Here is an 18,026-nt window from a genome sequence, read left to right as displayed (position 1 = left end):
ATGATTCTTGACTGTCAGCCAAACAGACCTTTTTTTCCACCCCCCCGAGTGTCTGATATTTTTATAACTAATAAGTAAAAGTGTTCAAAGAAAAGCTTTTTAAAAACACCATTTTTCGACGCCCCTATGGGGGGAGAGCCCTTTGACCTGGAACTGGCTGAAGCATTGAAGTGAAAGACTAATGAGGTGGGACTGAGGTCAACGTGCCTCACAATCTCGTGTCTCCCGGCGGCCGGCACTCGTCCCGGAGCCAGGCAGCGGAGGGTGGTCCCGACTGGAGGGTCCTGAGAAGAGGCCACCAGCTACGTGACCCCACCCCCCCACCCAACTGCCTCCAACGAGGAGGACCACTGGGGCCAGGGGATGATCTGGCCCCTGAGCCTATAACTATTACCCTCTCCGCAGGCTGCACTATCCTCTCCCAGCCTCTTCCCCAAAGGGCGATCCTGCACCATGGGGGCAGTGGGCGACCTCGCTAACGCCCAGACCCTGTAAATACGGGGGGACGCAGGTCCCTGAGCTTCCGATTGGGTCCCACCAGACTCACCGGAGCTCAAGTGTAAGAGGAGGGGGGGGCTGAGGGGAATATTGATCCAGTTGCATTTAAAGAAGGGACCTATGGCAGTTTATTCCATGAAAGGTGGGGACACTTTGAGCAGGAGCTCTCTCTCTCAGTCTCTCTCTCTCTCTCAGTCTCTCTCTCTATCTCTCTCTCTCTCTCTCTCTCTCGGTCTCTCTGTCTCTCTCTCTCTCTCTCTGTCTCTCTCTCTCTCTCTCTCTGTCTCTCTCCGTCTGTCTCTCTCTCTCTCTCTGTCTCTCTCTCTCGGTCTCTCTGTCTCTCTCTCTCTCTCTGTCTGTCTCTCTCTCTCTCTCTGTCTCTCTCCGTCTGTCTCTCTCTCTCTCTCTCTCTCTCTGTCTCTCTCTCTCTGTCTATCTCTCTCTCTCTCTCTGTCTCTCTCCGTCTGTCTGTCTCTCTCTCTCTCCCTCTCTGTCTCTCTCTCTATCTCTCTCTCTCTCTCTCTCTCTATCTCTCTCTCTCTCTCTCGGTCTTTCTCTCTGTCTATCTCTCTCTCTCTCTCTGTCGGTCTCTCTCTCTGTCTCTCTCCGTCTGTCTGTCTCTCTCTCTCTCCCTCTCGGTCTCTCTCTCTCTCTCTCTCTCTCTCCCCCTCTCGGTCTCTCCCTCTCTCTCTCGGTCTCTCTCCCTCTCGGTCTCTCTCTCTCTCTCTCCCTCTCTGTCTCTCAATCCCTCTCTCTCTCTCTCTCTCTCCCCCTCTCGGTCTCTCTCTTCTCCCTCTCGGTCTCTCTCCCTCTCGGTCTCTCTCTCTCTCTCTCTCGGTCTCTCTCTCTCTCTCTCTCTATCTCTCTCTCTCTCTCTCTCGGTCTTTCTCTCTCTCTATCTCTCTCTCTCGGTCTTTCTCTCTGTCTCTCTCTCTCTCTGTCGGTCTCTCTCTCTGTCTCTCTCTCTGTCTCTCTCCGTCTGTCTGTCTCTCTCTCTCTCCCTCTCTGTCTCTCTCTCTCTCCCTCTCGGTCTCTCTCTCTCTCTCTCTCTGTCTCTCTCTCTCTCTCTCTGTCTCTCTGTCTCTCTCTCTCTCTGTCTCTCTCTCTCTCTCTGTCTATCTCTCTCCCTCTCTCTCGGTCTTTCTCTCTGTCTATCTCTCTCTCTCTCTCTGTCGGTCTCTCTCTCTCTCTCTCTCCGTCTGTCTGTCTCTCTCTCTCTCCCTCTCTGTCTCTCTCTCTCTCTCTGTCGGTGTCTCTCTCCCTCTCTGTCTCTCCCTCTCTCTCTCCCGCGCTGTCTGAGCATCACTTCCCCTTTCACATAATCAATAAGCGAATGAAAACAATTCAGGCCAGAGGCTCAAACCTCCGTGAGGCCCTGTCACCGAGCCCAACACAGCCGCATGGGCACAATATTTGAAGCCCTGCTCCGTGCAGAGTTAACTAACGCAGGCATCCCCTCTCACCTCCGGGGGGGGGGGCTTTGGGTGTCTCAAGGCGTTGGGTTCTTGGGACAACCCACAACCGCATGGTACCTCGGCCCAGACAGTGAGCCTCAGCAGGCTATTTGACCGTGGGGAGAATCGTAATCAAACTCAATCTGGTCCTCCTCACCTGTCCTTCAATGGGGCACGTTCCCGTCCGGGGGCGGGGGGTGGCGGAGGGGTGGCGGAGGTGAGGGGGGAGGGAGGAGGGTCAGCGGACAGCGATCAAGGGCTGATTCCCTCCCACCCCTCCCCGTCTCATAGCCCGGGGGGCAGTCGGCCAGCCGTAGGGTGGGAGCAGAGAGTTCCTGCAGGCCGTCAGACACCTCTAACCATTCAGCATCGCTCAGCTGTCAGGGTGAGCGAGGAAAGGATTATTTACAAACCTCATGCTGGTTGCGCAAGGAGAAATCTAATTTAACCAAAGGGTCATGTGCCCCAGTCAGTATCGCCATGACAACCCCGTTGTGCTTCACTGGACGAATCACAGCCTCGAATCTCAGAGACCAATCGACGCTAGACTCAGATTCATTCAGGAAATCTGGGAAGCAAAGGAGCACAAATATTGGGTGTGACTCACAGGCTGGAATGTGTTGCACGCGGGATAACGCGCAGAGTGCAATGTGTTACACGCGGGATAACGCGCAGAGTGCAATGTGTTACACGCGGGATAACGCGCAGAGTGCAATGTGTTACACGCAGGATAACACACAGGCTGGAATGTGTTACACGCAGGATAATGCGCAGGGTGGAATGTGTTACACGCAGGATAATGCGCAGGGTGGAATGTGTTACACACAGGATAATGCGCAGGGTGGGATATGCATTACACAGGATGATGCACAGGTTGGAATGTGTTGCACACAGCGTACTGCACAGGGTAGAATGTGAAATACACAGGATAATGTGCAGGATGGAATGTGTAATACACAGGATAATGTGTAGGTTGTAATGTGTAATACACAGGATAATGCACAGGTTGGAATGTGTAATACACAGGATAATGCACAGGTTGGAATGTGTTATACACAGGATAATGCACAGATTGGAATGTGTAATACACAGGATAATGCACAGGTTGGAATGTGTAATACACAGGATAATGCACAGGTTGGAATGTGTAATACACATGATAATGCACAGGTTGGAATGTGTATTACACAGGATAATGCACAGGGTGGAATGTGTTATACACAGGATAATGTCCAGGTTGGAATGTGTTATACACAGGATAATGTCCAGGTTGGAATGTGTAATACACAGGATAATGCACAGGTTGGAATGTGTATTACACAGGATAATGCACAGGGTGGAATGTGTTATACACAGGATAGTGCACAGGGTGGAATGTGTATTACACAGGATAATGCACAGGTTGGAATGTGTTATACACAGGATAATGCACAGGTTGGAATGTGTTATATGCAGGATAATGCACAGGTTGGAATGTGTAATACACAGGATAATGCACAGGTTGGAATGTGTTATACACAGGATAATGCACAGGTTGGAATGTGTTATACACAGGATAATGCACAGGTTGGAATGTGTTATACACAGGATAATGCACAGGTTGGAATGTGTTATACACAGGATAATGCACAGGTTGGAATGTGTAATACACAGGATAATGTCCAGGTTGGAATGTGTTATACACAGGATAATGCATAGGTTGGAATGTGTAATACACAGGATCATGCACAGGTTGGAATGTGTAATACACAGGATCATGCACAGGTTGGAATGTGTAATACACAGGATAATGCACAGGTTGGAATGTTTAATACACAGGATAATGCACAGGTTGGAATGTTTAATACACAGGATAATGCACAGGTTGGAATGTGTTATACACAGGATAATGTCCAGGTTGGAATGTGTTATACACAGGATAATGCACAGGTTGGAATGCGTTATACACAGGATAATGCACAGGTTGGAATGTGTGATACACAGGATAATGCACAGGTTGGAATGTGTTATACACAGGATAATGCACAGGTTGGAATGTGTTATACACAGGATAATGCACAGGTTGGAATGTGTTATACACAGGATAATGCACAGGTTGGAATGTGTATTACACAGGATAATGCACAGGGTGGAATGTGTTATACACAGGATAGTGCACAGGGTGGAATGTGTATTACACAGGATAATGCACAGGTTGGAATGTGTTATACACAGGATAATGCACAGGTTGGAATGTGTTATATGCAGGATAATGCACAGGTTGGAATGTGTAATACACAGGATAATGCACAGGTTGGAATGTGTTATACACAGGATAATGCACAGGTTGGAATGTGTTATACACAGGATAATGCACAGGTTGGAATGTGTTATACACAGGATAATAAGAACATAAGAACATAAGAAATTGGAGCAGGAGTAGGCCAATCGGCCCCTCGAGCCTGCTCCGCCATTCAATAAGATCATGGCTGATCTGATCCCAACCACAAATCTAAAGAACACAAGAAGTCGGAGCAGGACCCGGCCACATAGCCCCTGGGCCCTCTCCGCCACCCACAGGGCATTGACCGATCCGAACTCAGCTTCATGTCCAATTTCCTGCCCGCTCCCCATAACCCCTAATTCCCTTTACTTCTAGGAAACTGTCTATTTCTGTTTTAAATTTATTTAATGATGTAGCTTCCACAGCTTCCTGGGGCAGCAAATTCCACAGACCGACCACCCTCTGAGTGAAGAAGTTTCTCCTCATCTCAGTTTTGAAAGAGCAGCCCCTTATTCTAAGATTATGCCCCCTAGTTCTAGTTTCACCCATCTTTGGGAACATCCTTACTGCATCCACCCGATCAAGACCCTTCACAATCTTATATGTTTCAATAAGATCGCCTCTCATTCTTCTGAACTCCAATGAGTAGAGTCCCAATCTACTCAACCTCTCCTCATATGTCCACCCCTCATCCCCGGGATTAACCGCGTGAACCTTCTTTGTACTGCCTCGAGAGCAAGTATGTCTTTTCTTAAATATGGACACCAAAACTGTATGCAGTATTCCAGGTGCGGTCTCACCAATACCTTATATAACTGCAGCAATACCTCCTTGTTTTTATATTCTATCCCCCTAGCAATAAAAGCCAACATTCCGTTGGCTTTCTTGATCACCTGCTGCACCTGCATACCAACTTTTTGATTTTCTTGCACTAGGACCCCCAGATCCCTTTGTACTGCAGTACTTTCCAGTCTCTCGCCATTAAGAAAATAACTTGCTCTCTGATTTTTCCTGCCAAAGTGCATAACCTCACATTTTCCAATATTATATTGCATCTTCCAAATCTCCGCCCACTCACCCAGCCTGTCTATATCCCCTTGCAGGTTTTTTATGTCCTCCTCACTCTCTACTTTCCCTCCCATCTTTGTATCATCTGCAAATTTTGATATGTTGCACTCGGTCCCAGGTTGGAATGTGTTATACACAGGATAATGCACAGGTTGGAATGTGTTATACACAGGATAATGCACAGGTTGGAATGTGTATTACACAGGATAATGTCCAGGTTGGAATGTGTTATACACAGGATAATGCACAGGTTGGAATGTGTTATACACAGGATAATGCACAGGTTGGAATGTGTATTACACAGGATAATGCACAGGTTGGAATGTGTATTACACAGGATAATGCACAGGTTGGAATGTGTTATACACAGGATAATGCACAGGTTGGAATGTGTTATACACAGGATAATGCACAGGTTGGAATGTGTTATACACAGGATAATGCACAGGTTGGAATGTGTATTACACAGGATAATGTGCAGGGTGGAATGTGCATACACAGGATAATGTGCATATTGGAATGTGGATACGCAGGATAATATTAAGGTTGGAATGTGTTATACACAGGATAATGCACAGGTTGGAATGTGTTATACACAGGATAATGCACAGGTTGGAATGTGTATTACACAGGATAATGTGCAGGGTGGAATGTGCATACACAGGATAATGTGCATATTGGAATGTGGATACGCAGGATAATATTAAGGTTGGAATGTGTAATACACAGGATAATGTGCAGGCTGGACTTTGCATACGCAGGATAATGAAAGAAAAGAAAGATTTGCATTTATTCTGCGCCTTTCGTGACCTCAGGACGTCCCAGAATGCTGCACAACCAATCAAGCACTTTTTTTGAAGTGTAGTCACTGTTGTAATGTAGGAAACGCAGCAGCCAATTTGCGCACAGCAAGATCCCACAAACAGCAATGTGATAATGACCCAGATCATCTGTTTTTGGTGATATTGGTTGAGGGATAAATATTGGCCCCAGGACACCGGGGAGAACTCCCCCCTGCTCTTCTTCGAAATAGTGGCGGTGGGATCTTTTAGGTCCGCCTGAGACTCGGGTAAAAGGGTTTTGCTTACCGCTGCCTTTGAACACTGCCATCCCTATTCCACGGAAAAAGGTGCCAGGTACAATGTTGTTGGGACACTGTATGTTGGGAGTGTTGGCCACTTTCTTCAACAGCCAAGACGTATTTTGGTGAAGCCAATCCCAGTTGGCAATACAGGCATCCAATGAGTGCCTCAGCTGAGGGGATTAAGAAAAAGATTCATCGAACTCTGTCACCTGCAAATCCCACACCTCCTTATCGACACTCGCTGGCGTACATTTAAACTGAACCGTTTGTGGAGCCCACGACCCCCCCAGCGAGGGTCAGCACCCTCAGAGGAGAAGATTCATAGAATCATAGAAACCATAAAGCACAGAAGGAGGCCATTCGGCCCAACATGCCTCTTTGAAAGAGCTCTCCAATTAGTCCCACTCCCCCTGCTCTTTCCCCATATCCCCTGCAAATTTTTTCCCCTTCGAGTATTTATCCAATTCCCTTTTGAAAGTTATTATTGAATCTGCTTCCACCGCCCTTTCAGGCAGCGCATTCCAGATCATCACAACTCGCTGCGTAAAAAAATTCTCCTCATCTCCCCCTCTGGTTCTTTTGCCGATCACTTTAAATCTGTGTCCTCTGGTTACCGACCCTCCTGCCACTGGAAACAGTTTCTCCTTATTTACTCTATCAAAACCCCTCGTCATTTTGAACACCTCGATTAAATCTCCCCTTAACCTTCTCTGCTCTAAGGAGAACAATCCCAGCTTCCCCAGTCTCTCCACATAACTGAAGTCCCTCATCCCCGGCACCATTCTGGTAAATCTCCTCCGCACCCTCTCCAAGGCCTTGACATCCTTCCTAAAGTGTGGTGCCCAGAATTGGACACAATACTCCAGCTGGGCACTAACCAGTGATTTATAAAGGTTTAGCATAACTTCCTTGCTTTTGTACTCCATGCCTCTATTTATAAATTGTAAACAATTTTACAACACCAAGTTATAGTCCAGCAATTTTATTTTAAATTCACAAGCTTTCGGAGGCTTCCTCCTTCCTCAGGTGAACGATGTGGAAATTTCATACGCAGTTTCCACATCGTTCACCTGAGGAAGGAGGAAGCCTCCGAAAGCTTGTGAATTTAAAATAAAATTGCTGGACTATAACTTGGTGTTGTAAAATTGTTTACAATTGTCAACCCCAGTCCATCACCGGCATCTCCACATCTATTTATAAAGCCCTAGATCCCAAATATTTCTTTAACAGCCTTCTCAACTTGCCCTGCCACCTTCCAGAGATTTGTGTACATTCACCCCCAGGTCTTTCTGTTCCTGCACCCCCTTTAAAATTGTACCATTTAGTTTATTTTGCCTCTCCTCATTCTTCCTACCAAAATGTATCACTTCACATTTCTCTGCGTTAAATTACATCTGCCGTTTGTCTGCCCGTTTCCCCAGTCTGTCCGTGTCCTCCTGAAATCTGTCACTATCCTCCTCACTGTTTACTGCATTTCCAAGTTTCGTGTCATCTGCAAACTTTGAAACTATGCCCCATACACCCAATAATATAGAACAAAAAGAGCAGTGGTCCCAATACTGACCCCTGGGGGACACCACTGTAAACGTCAAGAAAACTCACGGGTATTAAGAGGCTGGATTTATTGATGAGCAGCCCTCCCATGGCAATCCTGACACTGGCCTCACGGCTTTCCAGTCCCACATTCGGGAGGATCACGATGTTCAGTATCGGCTTTCGATCTACCACGAGTGAGATTTCATTGTCTCTGCCTTTCACATATATCTGTGGGGTGGGGGGGGGGTGAGGGGGGGAGTGTGGGGAGAGTGGGGGGGGGGAGTGGAGGAAGGGGGGAGAGTGGGGAGGGCGAAGTGGGGGGGGAGCGGGGTGGGTGGGGGGGGAGCGGGGAGGGTGGGGGGATCGGGGAGGGTGGGGGGAGAGGGTGGGGGGATCGGGGAGGGTGGGATTAGCGGGGAGGGTGGGAGGATCGGGGAGGGTGGGGGGAGTGGGTGGTGGTGATTGGAGAGGGTGGGGGTGATTGGGGAGGGTGGGGGGATCGGGGAGGGTGGGGGAGAGGGTGGGGGTGATCGGGGAGGGTGGGGGGAGAGGGTGGGGGTGATCGAGGAGGGTGGGGGGAGAGGGTGGGGGTGATCGGGGAGGGTGGGGGGAGAGGGTGGGGGTGATCGAGGAGGGTGGGGGGAGAGGGTGGGGGGATCGGGGAGGGTGGGGGGAGAGGGTGGGGGTGATCGGGGAGGGTGGGGGGAGAGGGTGGGGGTGATCGGGGAGGGTGGGGGGAGAGGGTGGGGGTGATTGGGGAGGGTGGGGGGATCGGGGAGGGTGGGGGGAGAGGGTGGGGGTGATCGGGGAGGGTGGGGGGATCGGGGAGGGTGGGGGGAGAGGGTGGGGGTGATCGGGGAGGGTGGGGGTGATTGGGGAGGGTGGGGGGATCGGGGAGGGTGGGGGGAGAGGGTGGGGGTGATCGGGGAGGGTGGGGGGATCGGGGAGGGTGGGGGGAGAGGGTGGGGGTGATTGGGGAGGAGACAAACACATGAGTGTAAAAGATAACAAACAGCAGGGAGATCAGCTGTTGTGAAGTGACAGGAAAATCCTCAGGAGGCCAATGTAACCGACTCCCACCCACCCCCGTTGCACAGAGCGTGAAGCTCGCAGCAATGAGGCTGATCAACCAGGGGGTGCCGCACATAACAACTGTCCAGTTTACAGATACAGATGTTGGGTGGGGACTAATGGACGAGGGCATCGCAGTGTGGGCCCGATCCAGACATCCCGACCCAAATCGGCTTAACTGCGGAGGTAGAAATATAGGAGCAGGAGGAGGCCATTCAGCCCCTCGAGACTGTTCCGCCATTCAATTCGATCATGGCTGATCTGTATCTTAACCCCATTTACCCGCCTTGGTTCCCTAACCCTTAATCCCCTCACCCAACAAAAATCCATCTCAGTTTTGACATTTTCAATTGACCCCCAGCCTCGACAGCTTTTATGGGGGAGAGAGTTCCAGATTCCCACTCCCCTTTGTGTGAAGAAGAGCTTCCTGACATCACCCCTGGACGGCCTGGCTCTAATTTCTAACTTGTCATTTACTGTAACCGGTCCTTACGTTCCACCCATAATTAACAGAAAATGGACTCACCCTCCTCCATTTTCCATCGTTCAGGATGTCACCAGACGACACTGCGATGCTGCTGTGTTTGTTATTCACCTGAATTTCGGGCCTGCCATTTCTTAACGCCAATACAAACCAGCTGCCATCTTCCTCAACATCGCCATAAAACACAATCCCTTCCGGGTCAAAGGTCCGCAGGTCGAACTCTGATTCAAAGCTGTTGTGTGTTTTGTGAGAAGGAGTCAGCGTTTGGTTAAATTACACATTCCCCCGCACGCACAGAGAGAGAGAGAGAGAGAGAGAGGCACAAAACACATACTCTCGCTCCAACATGCACACAGACCCTTGGTAAATCTGGCCGTGGTCTCACCCTGCCCTCGCTCTGTAACCTCCTCCAGCCATCCGATCGCCAACTGCCCGAACTTTCCGTTCCTCCAACTCTGGCCTCTCGTCCTTCCCCCCACTCCCTTCGCCCGACTGTTGGCGGCTGATAATCTCTGAGATATTAATATTGGGGTTTATTTCCTGGACGTTGCCTCTTCGGCCTCCTATTTGACCCTGAGGTGAGCTTCTGACCCCCATATCCTCTCCGTCGCCAAGACCGCCTACTTCCACCTCCGTGACATCGCCCGTCTCCGCCCCCGCCTCAGCTCATCTGCTGCTGAAACCCTCATCCGTGCCGTTGGTGCCTCCAGACTGGACTATTCCAATGCTCTCCTGGCCGGCTTCCCATCTCCCACCCTCCATAAACTTCAGCTCACCCAAAACTCTGCTGCCCCGTACCCTAACTCGCACCGAGTCCCGTTCACCCATCACCCCCTGTGCTCGCTGACCGACATTGGCTCCCGGTCCGGGAACACCTCAATTTTAAAATTCTCATCCTCGTGTTCGAATCCCTCCATGGCCCTCGCCCCCCTCCCTATCTCTCTAACCTCCTCCAGCCCCTACAACCCTCCGAGATCTCTGCGCTCCTCCAATTCCGGCCTCTTGCGCATCCCCCGATTTCCATCGCTCCACCATTGGCGACCGTGCCTTCAGCTGCCTCGGCTCTCATTGGTGGGTAAATCCGAAATCAGAACACGCAGATCTGCTAGTATCAGCAACCTGAGATTTCTGGGAATTAATGGGATCAGAACTCCCATTTCTCCAGCGCCTTTCACCACCTCAGGACGTCCCAAAAGCGCTTTACAGCCGATGAGGTACTTTTTGAAGTGTAGTCACTGTTATAATGCAGGGAAACGCGGCAGCCAATTTGCGCACAGCAAGATCCCACAAACAGCAATAAAATAAATGACCATACAACCTGTTTTAAGGTGTTGGCCGAGGGATAAATCCAGGCCAAGACACCGGAAAGAACTCCCCGGCTCTTATTCAAAATAATAGTGGGATCTTTACCATCCACCTGGGAGGACTTTCTCATCTCCACCTCTGCAGCAGCCCCTCGGTATTGGGAGTGTCAGTGTCAGTTTTGGGCCCAAATCTCTACGGTGGGACTCGAACCCATGCCCTTCATGGCGCAGAGGGGAGAGAGAGTGTGAGCCACGGCTACTTAGCCCCCCCAAGAGCTCCCTGGTTCGCACCCACACATGAGGACAGAATATACCTTGGTCAACGTTGTGCTGCAGGCTCACCCTGCAGATAGAGGGTGAGGGGCAGGCTGCCTCCCCGTGAACACCCCGTCAGGGCGGAAAACAGTGCAAGAGCCCCCCCGTCCTACCTGTCAGTGCTGACCGCATGCACACTCAGGACCGCTGATGGGGCCGGTGTCTCCCAGTGCTGGGCCAAGGAGAGCAGGCGGGGATTCTTGGAGTCGGCCCAGAAGAAGCAGGGATTAAATATCTATCGGAGATTCAGACAAAACAGGAAGAAAAGGTTTCAGAATTTGTGTCTCCGCAGTGAAAGGGTTTAAGGAGCCCTGTTTCTAGCTAATTCCCTCTGCTCACCTTCAATCTTCAGTGGGCGAGGAGAGAAATTATTTCATTCACATCTCTCCCCATTTGATCAAACGAAAGGTCAGCGTTAGTATATTATAAATATTATAAATATTATAAATATTATAAAACTCCCCATATTATAAATATTATAAATATTATAAAACTCCCAATATTATAAATATTATAAATATTATAAAACTCCCCATATTATAAATATTATAAATATTATAAATATTATAAAACTCCCAATATTATAAATATTATAAATATTATAAATATTATAAATCTCCCGATATTATAAATATTATAAATATTATAAAACTCCCGATATTATAAATATTATAAATATTATAAATATTATAAAACTCCCGATATTATAAATATTATAAATATTATAAAACTCCCAATATTATAAATATTATAAATATTATAAATCTCCCGATATTATAAATATTATAAATATTATAAAACTCCCGATATTATAAATATGATAAATATTATAAAACTCCCGATATTATAAATATTATAAATATTATAAAACTCCCGATATTATAAATATTATAAATATTATAAATATTATAAAACTCCCGATATTATAAATATTATAAATATTATAAAACTCACGATATTATAAATATTATAAATATTATAAAACTCACGATATTATAAATATTATAAATATTATAAAACTCACGATATTATAAATATTATAAATATTATAAATATTATAAAACTCCCGATATTATAAATATTATAAATATTATAAAACTCACGATATTATAAATATTATAAATATTATAAATATTATAAAACTCCCAATATTATAAATATTATAAATATTATAAAACTCCCGATATTATAAATATTATAAATATTATAAATATTATAAAACTCCCGATATTATAAATATTATAAATATTATAAATATTATAAAACTCCCGATATTATAAATATTATAAATATTATAAAACTCCCAATATTATAAATATTATAAATATTATAAAACTCCCGATATTATAAATATTATAAATATTATAAAACTCCCGATATTATAAATATTATAAAACTCCCGATATTATAAATATTATAAATATTATAAAATTCCCAATATTATAAATATTATAAATATTATAAAACTCCCAATATTATAAATATTATAAATATTATAAAACTCCCAATATTATAAATATTATAAATATTATAAAACTCCCAATATTATAAATATTATAAATATTATAAATATTATAAAACTCCCAATATTATAAATATTATAAATATTATAAATATTATAAAACTCCCAATATTATAAATATTATAAATATTATAAATATTATAAAACTCCCGATATTATAAATATTATAAATATTATAAACTCCCAATATTATAAATATTATAAATATTATAAAACTCCCGATATTATAAATATTATAAATATTATAAATATTATAAAACTCCCGATATTATAAATATTATAAATATTATAAAACTCCCGATATTATAAATATTATAAATATTATAAAACTCCCGATATTATAAATATTATCAATATTATAAAACTCCCGATATTATAAATATTATAAATATTATAAATATTATAAAACTCCCGATATTATAAATATTATAAATATTATAAAACTCCCGATATTATAAATATTATAAATATTATAAATATTATAAAACTCCCCATATTATAAATATTATAAATATTATAAAACTCCCGATATTATAAATATTATAAATATTATAAAACTCCCGATATTATAAATATTATAAATATTATAAAACTCCCCATATTATAAATATTATAAATATTATAAAACTCCTGATATTATAAATATTATAAATATTATCAATATTATAAAACTCCCAATATTATAAATATTATAAAACTCCCCATATTATAAATATTATAAATATTATAAAACTCCCAATATTATAAATATTATAAATATTATAAAACTCCCGATATTATAAATATTATAAATATTATAAAACTCCCAATATTATAAATATTATAAATATTATAAAACTCCCGATATTAAAAATATTATAAATATTATAAATATTATAAAACTCCCGATATTATAAATATTATAAATATTATAAAACTCCCGATATTATAAATATTATAAATATTATAAATATTATAAAACTCCCTATATTATAAATATTATAAATATTATAAAACTCCCAATATTATGAATATTATAAATATTATAAATATTATAAAACTCCCCATATTATAAATATTATAAATATTATAAAACTCCCCATATTATAAATATTATAAATATTATAAAACTCCCGATATTATAAATATTATAAATATTATAAAACTCCCGATATTATAAATATTATAAATATTATAAAACTCCCGATATTATAAATATTATAAAACTCCCAATATTATAAATATTATAAAACTCCTGATATTATAAATATTATAAATATTATAAAACTCCCGATATTATAAATATTATAAATATTATAAAACTCCCAATATTATAAATATTATAAATATTATAAAACTCCCGATATTATAAATATTATAAATATTATAAAACTCACGATATTATAAATATTATAAATATTATAAAACTCCCGATATTATAAATATTATAAATATTATAAAACTCCCAATATTATAAATATTATAAATATTATAAATATTATAAAACTCCCGATATTATAAATATTATGAAACTCCTGATATTATAAATATTATAAATATTATAAAACTCCCGATATTATAAATATTATAAATATTATAAAACTCCCAATATTATAAATATTATAAATATTATAAAACTCCTGATATTATAAATATTATAAAACTCACGATATTATAAATATTATAAATATTATAAAACTCCCGTTATTATAAATATTATAAAACTCATGATATTATAAATATTATAAATATTATAAATATTATAAAACTCCCGATATTATAAATATTATAAAACTCACGATATTATAAATATTATAAAACTCCCCATATTATAAATATTATAAAACTCCCGATATTATAATTATTATAAATATAATAAATATTATAAAACTCCCCATATTATAAATATTATAAATATTATAAAACTCCCGATATTATAAATATTATAAAACTCCCAATATTATAAATATTATAAATATTATAAAACTCCCCATATTATAAATATTATAAATATTATAAAACTCCCGATATTATAAATATTATAAAACTCCCGATATTATAAATATTATAAATATTATAAAACTCCCGATATTATAAATATTATAAATATTATAAATATTATAAAACTCCCGATATTATAAATATTATAAATATTATAAAACTCCCGATATTATAAATATTATAAATATTATAAATATTATAAAACTCCCGATATTATAAATATTATAAATATTATAATACTCCCAATATTATAAATATTATAAATATTATAAATATTATAAAACTCCCAATATTATAAATATTATAAATATTATAAAACTCCCAATATTATAAATATTATAAATATTATAAAACTCCCGATATTATAAATATTATAAAACTCCCAATATTATAAATATTCTAAATATTATAAATATTATAAAACTCCCAATATTATAAATATTATAAATATTATAAATATTATAAAACTCCCAATATTATAAATATTCTAAATATTATAAAACTCCCAATATTATAAATATTATAAATATTATCAATATTATAAAACTCCCAATATTATAAATATTATAAAACTCCCGATATTATAAATCTTTCGATATTATAAATATTATAAATATTATAAAACTCCCGATATTATAAATATTATAAATATTATAAAACTCCCGATATTATAAATATTATAAAACTCCCGATATTATAAATATTATAAATATTATAAAACTCCCAATATTATAAATATTATAAATATTATAAAACTCCCAATATTATAAATATTATAAATATTATAAAACTCCCAATATTATAAATATTATAAATATTATAAATATTATAAAACTCCCAATATTATAAATATTATAAATATTATAAAACTCCCGATGTTATAAATATTATAAAACTCCCAATATTATAAATAGTCTAAATATTATAAATATTATAAAACTCCCAATATTATAAATATTATAAATATTATAAAACTCCCAATATTATAAATATTATAAAACTCCCAATATTATAAATATTATAAATATTATAAAACTCCCAATATTATAAATATTATAAAACTCCCGATATTATAAATCTTTCGATATTATAAATATTATAAATATTATAAAACTCCCGATATTATAAATATAATAAATATTATAAAACTCCCGATATTATAAATATTATAAAACTCCCGATATTATAAATATTATAAATATTATAAAACTCCCAATATTATAAATATTATAAATATTATAAATATTATAAAACTCCCAATATTATAAATATTATAAATATTATAAATATTATAAAACTCCCAATATTATAAATATTATAAAACTCCCGATATTATAAATCTTTCGATATTATAAATATTATAAATATTATAAAACTCCCGATATTATAAATATTATAAATATTATAAAACTCCCGATATTATAAATATTATAAATATTATAAAACTCCCGATATTATAATTATTATAAAACTCCCCATATTATTAATCTCCCGATATTGTGGATTTTTTAGAGGTCCATTATAATCCCATTGAGTTGGATTGGGATGGGGATTGGGATTGGGTTGGGGATGAGGATGGGGATTGGGATTGGGATGGGGATTGGGGTTGGGGATGGGGATTGGGATGGGGATTGGGATTGGGATGGAGATTGGGATGGGGATGGGGATTGGGATGGGGATTGGGATTGGGATGGGGATTGGGATGGGGTTTGGGATTGGGATGGGGATTGGGATGGGGATTGGGATTGGGATCTCCGGTACATGTCCTCTTGATTGGGATTGGGATGGGGATGGGGATGTGGATTGGGATGGGGATTGGGATGGGGATTGGGATTGGGATTGGGATGGGGATGTGGATTGGGATTGGGATGGGGATGGGGATTGGGATTGGGATGGGGATTGGGATGGGGATTGGGATTGGGATTGGGGTGGGGATGTGGATTGGGATGGGGATTGGGATTGGGATGGCGATTGGGATGGGGATGGGGATTGGGATTGGGATTGGGATGGGGATTGGGATTGGGATGGGGATGGAGATTGCGAGAGGCTCCTGCCCCACTCTCCCGGTTTGGTCCGACTCTGGAAGGTTTGATGAGACGCTGCTCTCAGACACTTTGATGCTGATTCGATGTCCCAGGCAATCCACACAGTCCAGTGGCCCCACATTACCTTTTCTGATTGCACATTCCCGACACCTCTGTAAGGGTTTAAATCTGCAGAGACAGCAGAAAGCAGCCAAAACACTCTCACTAGCCCAGTGAGACCCATTGTAACGTGAGAGAGAGAGAGAGAGAGAGAGTTCCAGAGAGACTTCAGGCTTCTCGCCGCTCCGCAGAAAGATTGGCAACCAAATGGATGGAAGGATTTTGGCAGCCTGTCTTATATCTGTCTGATATTTGTTCAAGTTATTTCTCAAGAGGACATGTACCGGAGATAGCAAGCTTTGCTCAGATAGATAATGGCCTCATTCTGTTCATTTTTTTTTAAAGAAAAGTTCTTTTTTAAAGTGGGAAACTTTGGTCAAAGTCAGAGTGTGGGCGCCCACCGCTGAAAACAAAAGCTGAGCCACACTGGCATCGCTCCCTCGGTGAGCTCTCTGTAACGGTGCGGCAGTTAGCAAGGTTACCAGAGTTGGGGCGGTGGTCAATTCGTTCAAGAGGTAGGTACCTGGTAAAGTTAATGGAGGCCAGGGGGATCTCCTGGAACAGCTTCCATTGCTTAAGGCAGGGATGGGGAGGGATGCTCCAGATCCTTCCCACCAATTGGCCCTGGGGTCCCAGGAAATCACATGGATTTCAGGTGGAGAGTCTCTGTATTACACTTGGTGTTGGCGTTAGCTCAGTGGGGAGCTCTCTCTCTCACCTCTTAGTCACAAGGCCGTGGGTTCGAGTCCCCACTCCGTGAGACTCAAGCCCCTTGACGCTCTCCGTGCAGTACTGAGGGAGGGTCGGTAGTGAGGGAGCGCTGCACTGTCGGAGGGTCGGTACTGAGGGAGCGCCGCACTGTCGGAGGGTCGGTACTGAGGGAGCGCCGCACTGTCGGAGGGTCGGTACTGAGGGAGCGCTGCACTGTCGGAGGTTCAGTACTGAGGGAGCGCCGCACTGTCGGAGGGTCAGTACTGAGGGAGCGCCGCACTGTCGGAGGGTCAGTACTGAGGGAGCGCTGCACTGTTGGAGGGTCAGTACTGAGGGAGCGCCGCACTGTCGGAGGGTCAGTACTGAGGGAGCGCTGCACTGTCGGAGGGTCAGTACTGAGGGAGCGCCGCACTGTCGGAGGGTCAGTACTGAGGGAGCGCTGCGCTGTCGGAGGGTCAGTACTGAGGGAGCGCTGCACTGTCGGAGGTGACATCTTTCAGATGAGACGTTAAACCGAGGCCCCGTCTGCCCTCTGGGGTGGATGTAAAAGATCCCACGGTCACTATTTCGTAGAAGAGCAGGGGGAGTTCTC

The 18,026-nt window shown here is 41.3% G+C and overlaps 2 protein-coding genes across 2 annotated transcripts in view; one reads left to right on the top strand and one right to left on the bottom strand.

Annotated features, from left to right (window-relative positions):
- Nucleotides 1–495, top strand: part of LOC137302327 (very long-chain specific acyl-CoA dehydrogenase, mitochondrial-like) — a 43,600-nt gene extending 43,105 nt beyond the window's left edge. The window contains exon 15 of the mRNA XM_067971963.1: nucleotides 406–495. Coding sequence (XP_067828064.1) covers nucleotides 406–495 — 90 coding nt within the window. The remainder of the gene's footprint in view (nucleotides 1–405) is intronic.
- A 1,428-nt stretch (nucleotides 496–1,923) lies between these two features.
- On the bottom strand, nucleotides 1,924–16,975 carry shbg (sex hormone-binding globulin). Its single transcript, XM_067972289.1, has 6 exons — nucleotides 16,749–16,975; nucleotides 11,191–11,312; nucleotides 9,501–9,690; nucleotides 7,970–8,131; nucleotides 6,372–6,537; nucleotides 1,924–2,520 (listed from the first exon to the last, which is right to left on the bottom strand). Exons 1-6 carry the CDS (start codon nucleotides 16,845–16,847, stop codon nucleotides 2,354–2,356), a joined length of 906 nt encoding a protein of 301 aa, XP_067828390.1. The 5' UTR covers nucleotides 16,848–16,975; the 3' UTR covers nucleotides 1,924–2,353.
- Nucleotides 16,976–18,026: the final 1,051 nt, after the last annotated feature.

Source organism: Heptranchias perlo, chromosome 35 (assembly GCF_035084215.1).
Source record: "Heptranchias perlo isolate sHepPer1 chromosome 35, sHepPer1.hap1, whole genome shotgun sequence".
NCBI classification, from domain to species: domain Eukaryota; kingdom Metazoa; phylum Chordata; class Chondrichthyes; order Hexanchiformes; family Hexanchidae; genus Heptranchias; species Heptranchias perlo.
The sequence above is the reverse complement of the archived record's forward strand: the minus strand, read 5'-3'. Positions and strand labels throughout refer to the sequence as shown.

Bases quoted from the DNA above. Each gene is read 5' to 3' on its own strand.
- shbg (XM_067972289.1), bottom strand. From the start codon at position 16,847: ATGGGTCTCACTGGGCTAGTGAGAGTGTTTTGGCTGCTTTCTGCTGTC. The intron at 11,313-16,748 runs GTAATGTGGGGC...AATCTCCGATAG, and splicing joins GGAATGTGCAATCAGAAAAG to ATATTTAATCCCTGCTTCTT. The intron at 2,521-6,371 runs GTAAGCAAAACC...TTTGCTTCCCAG, and splicing joins GGCAGTGTTCAAAGGCAGCG to ATTTCCTGAATGAATCTGAG.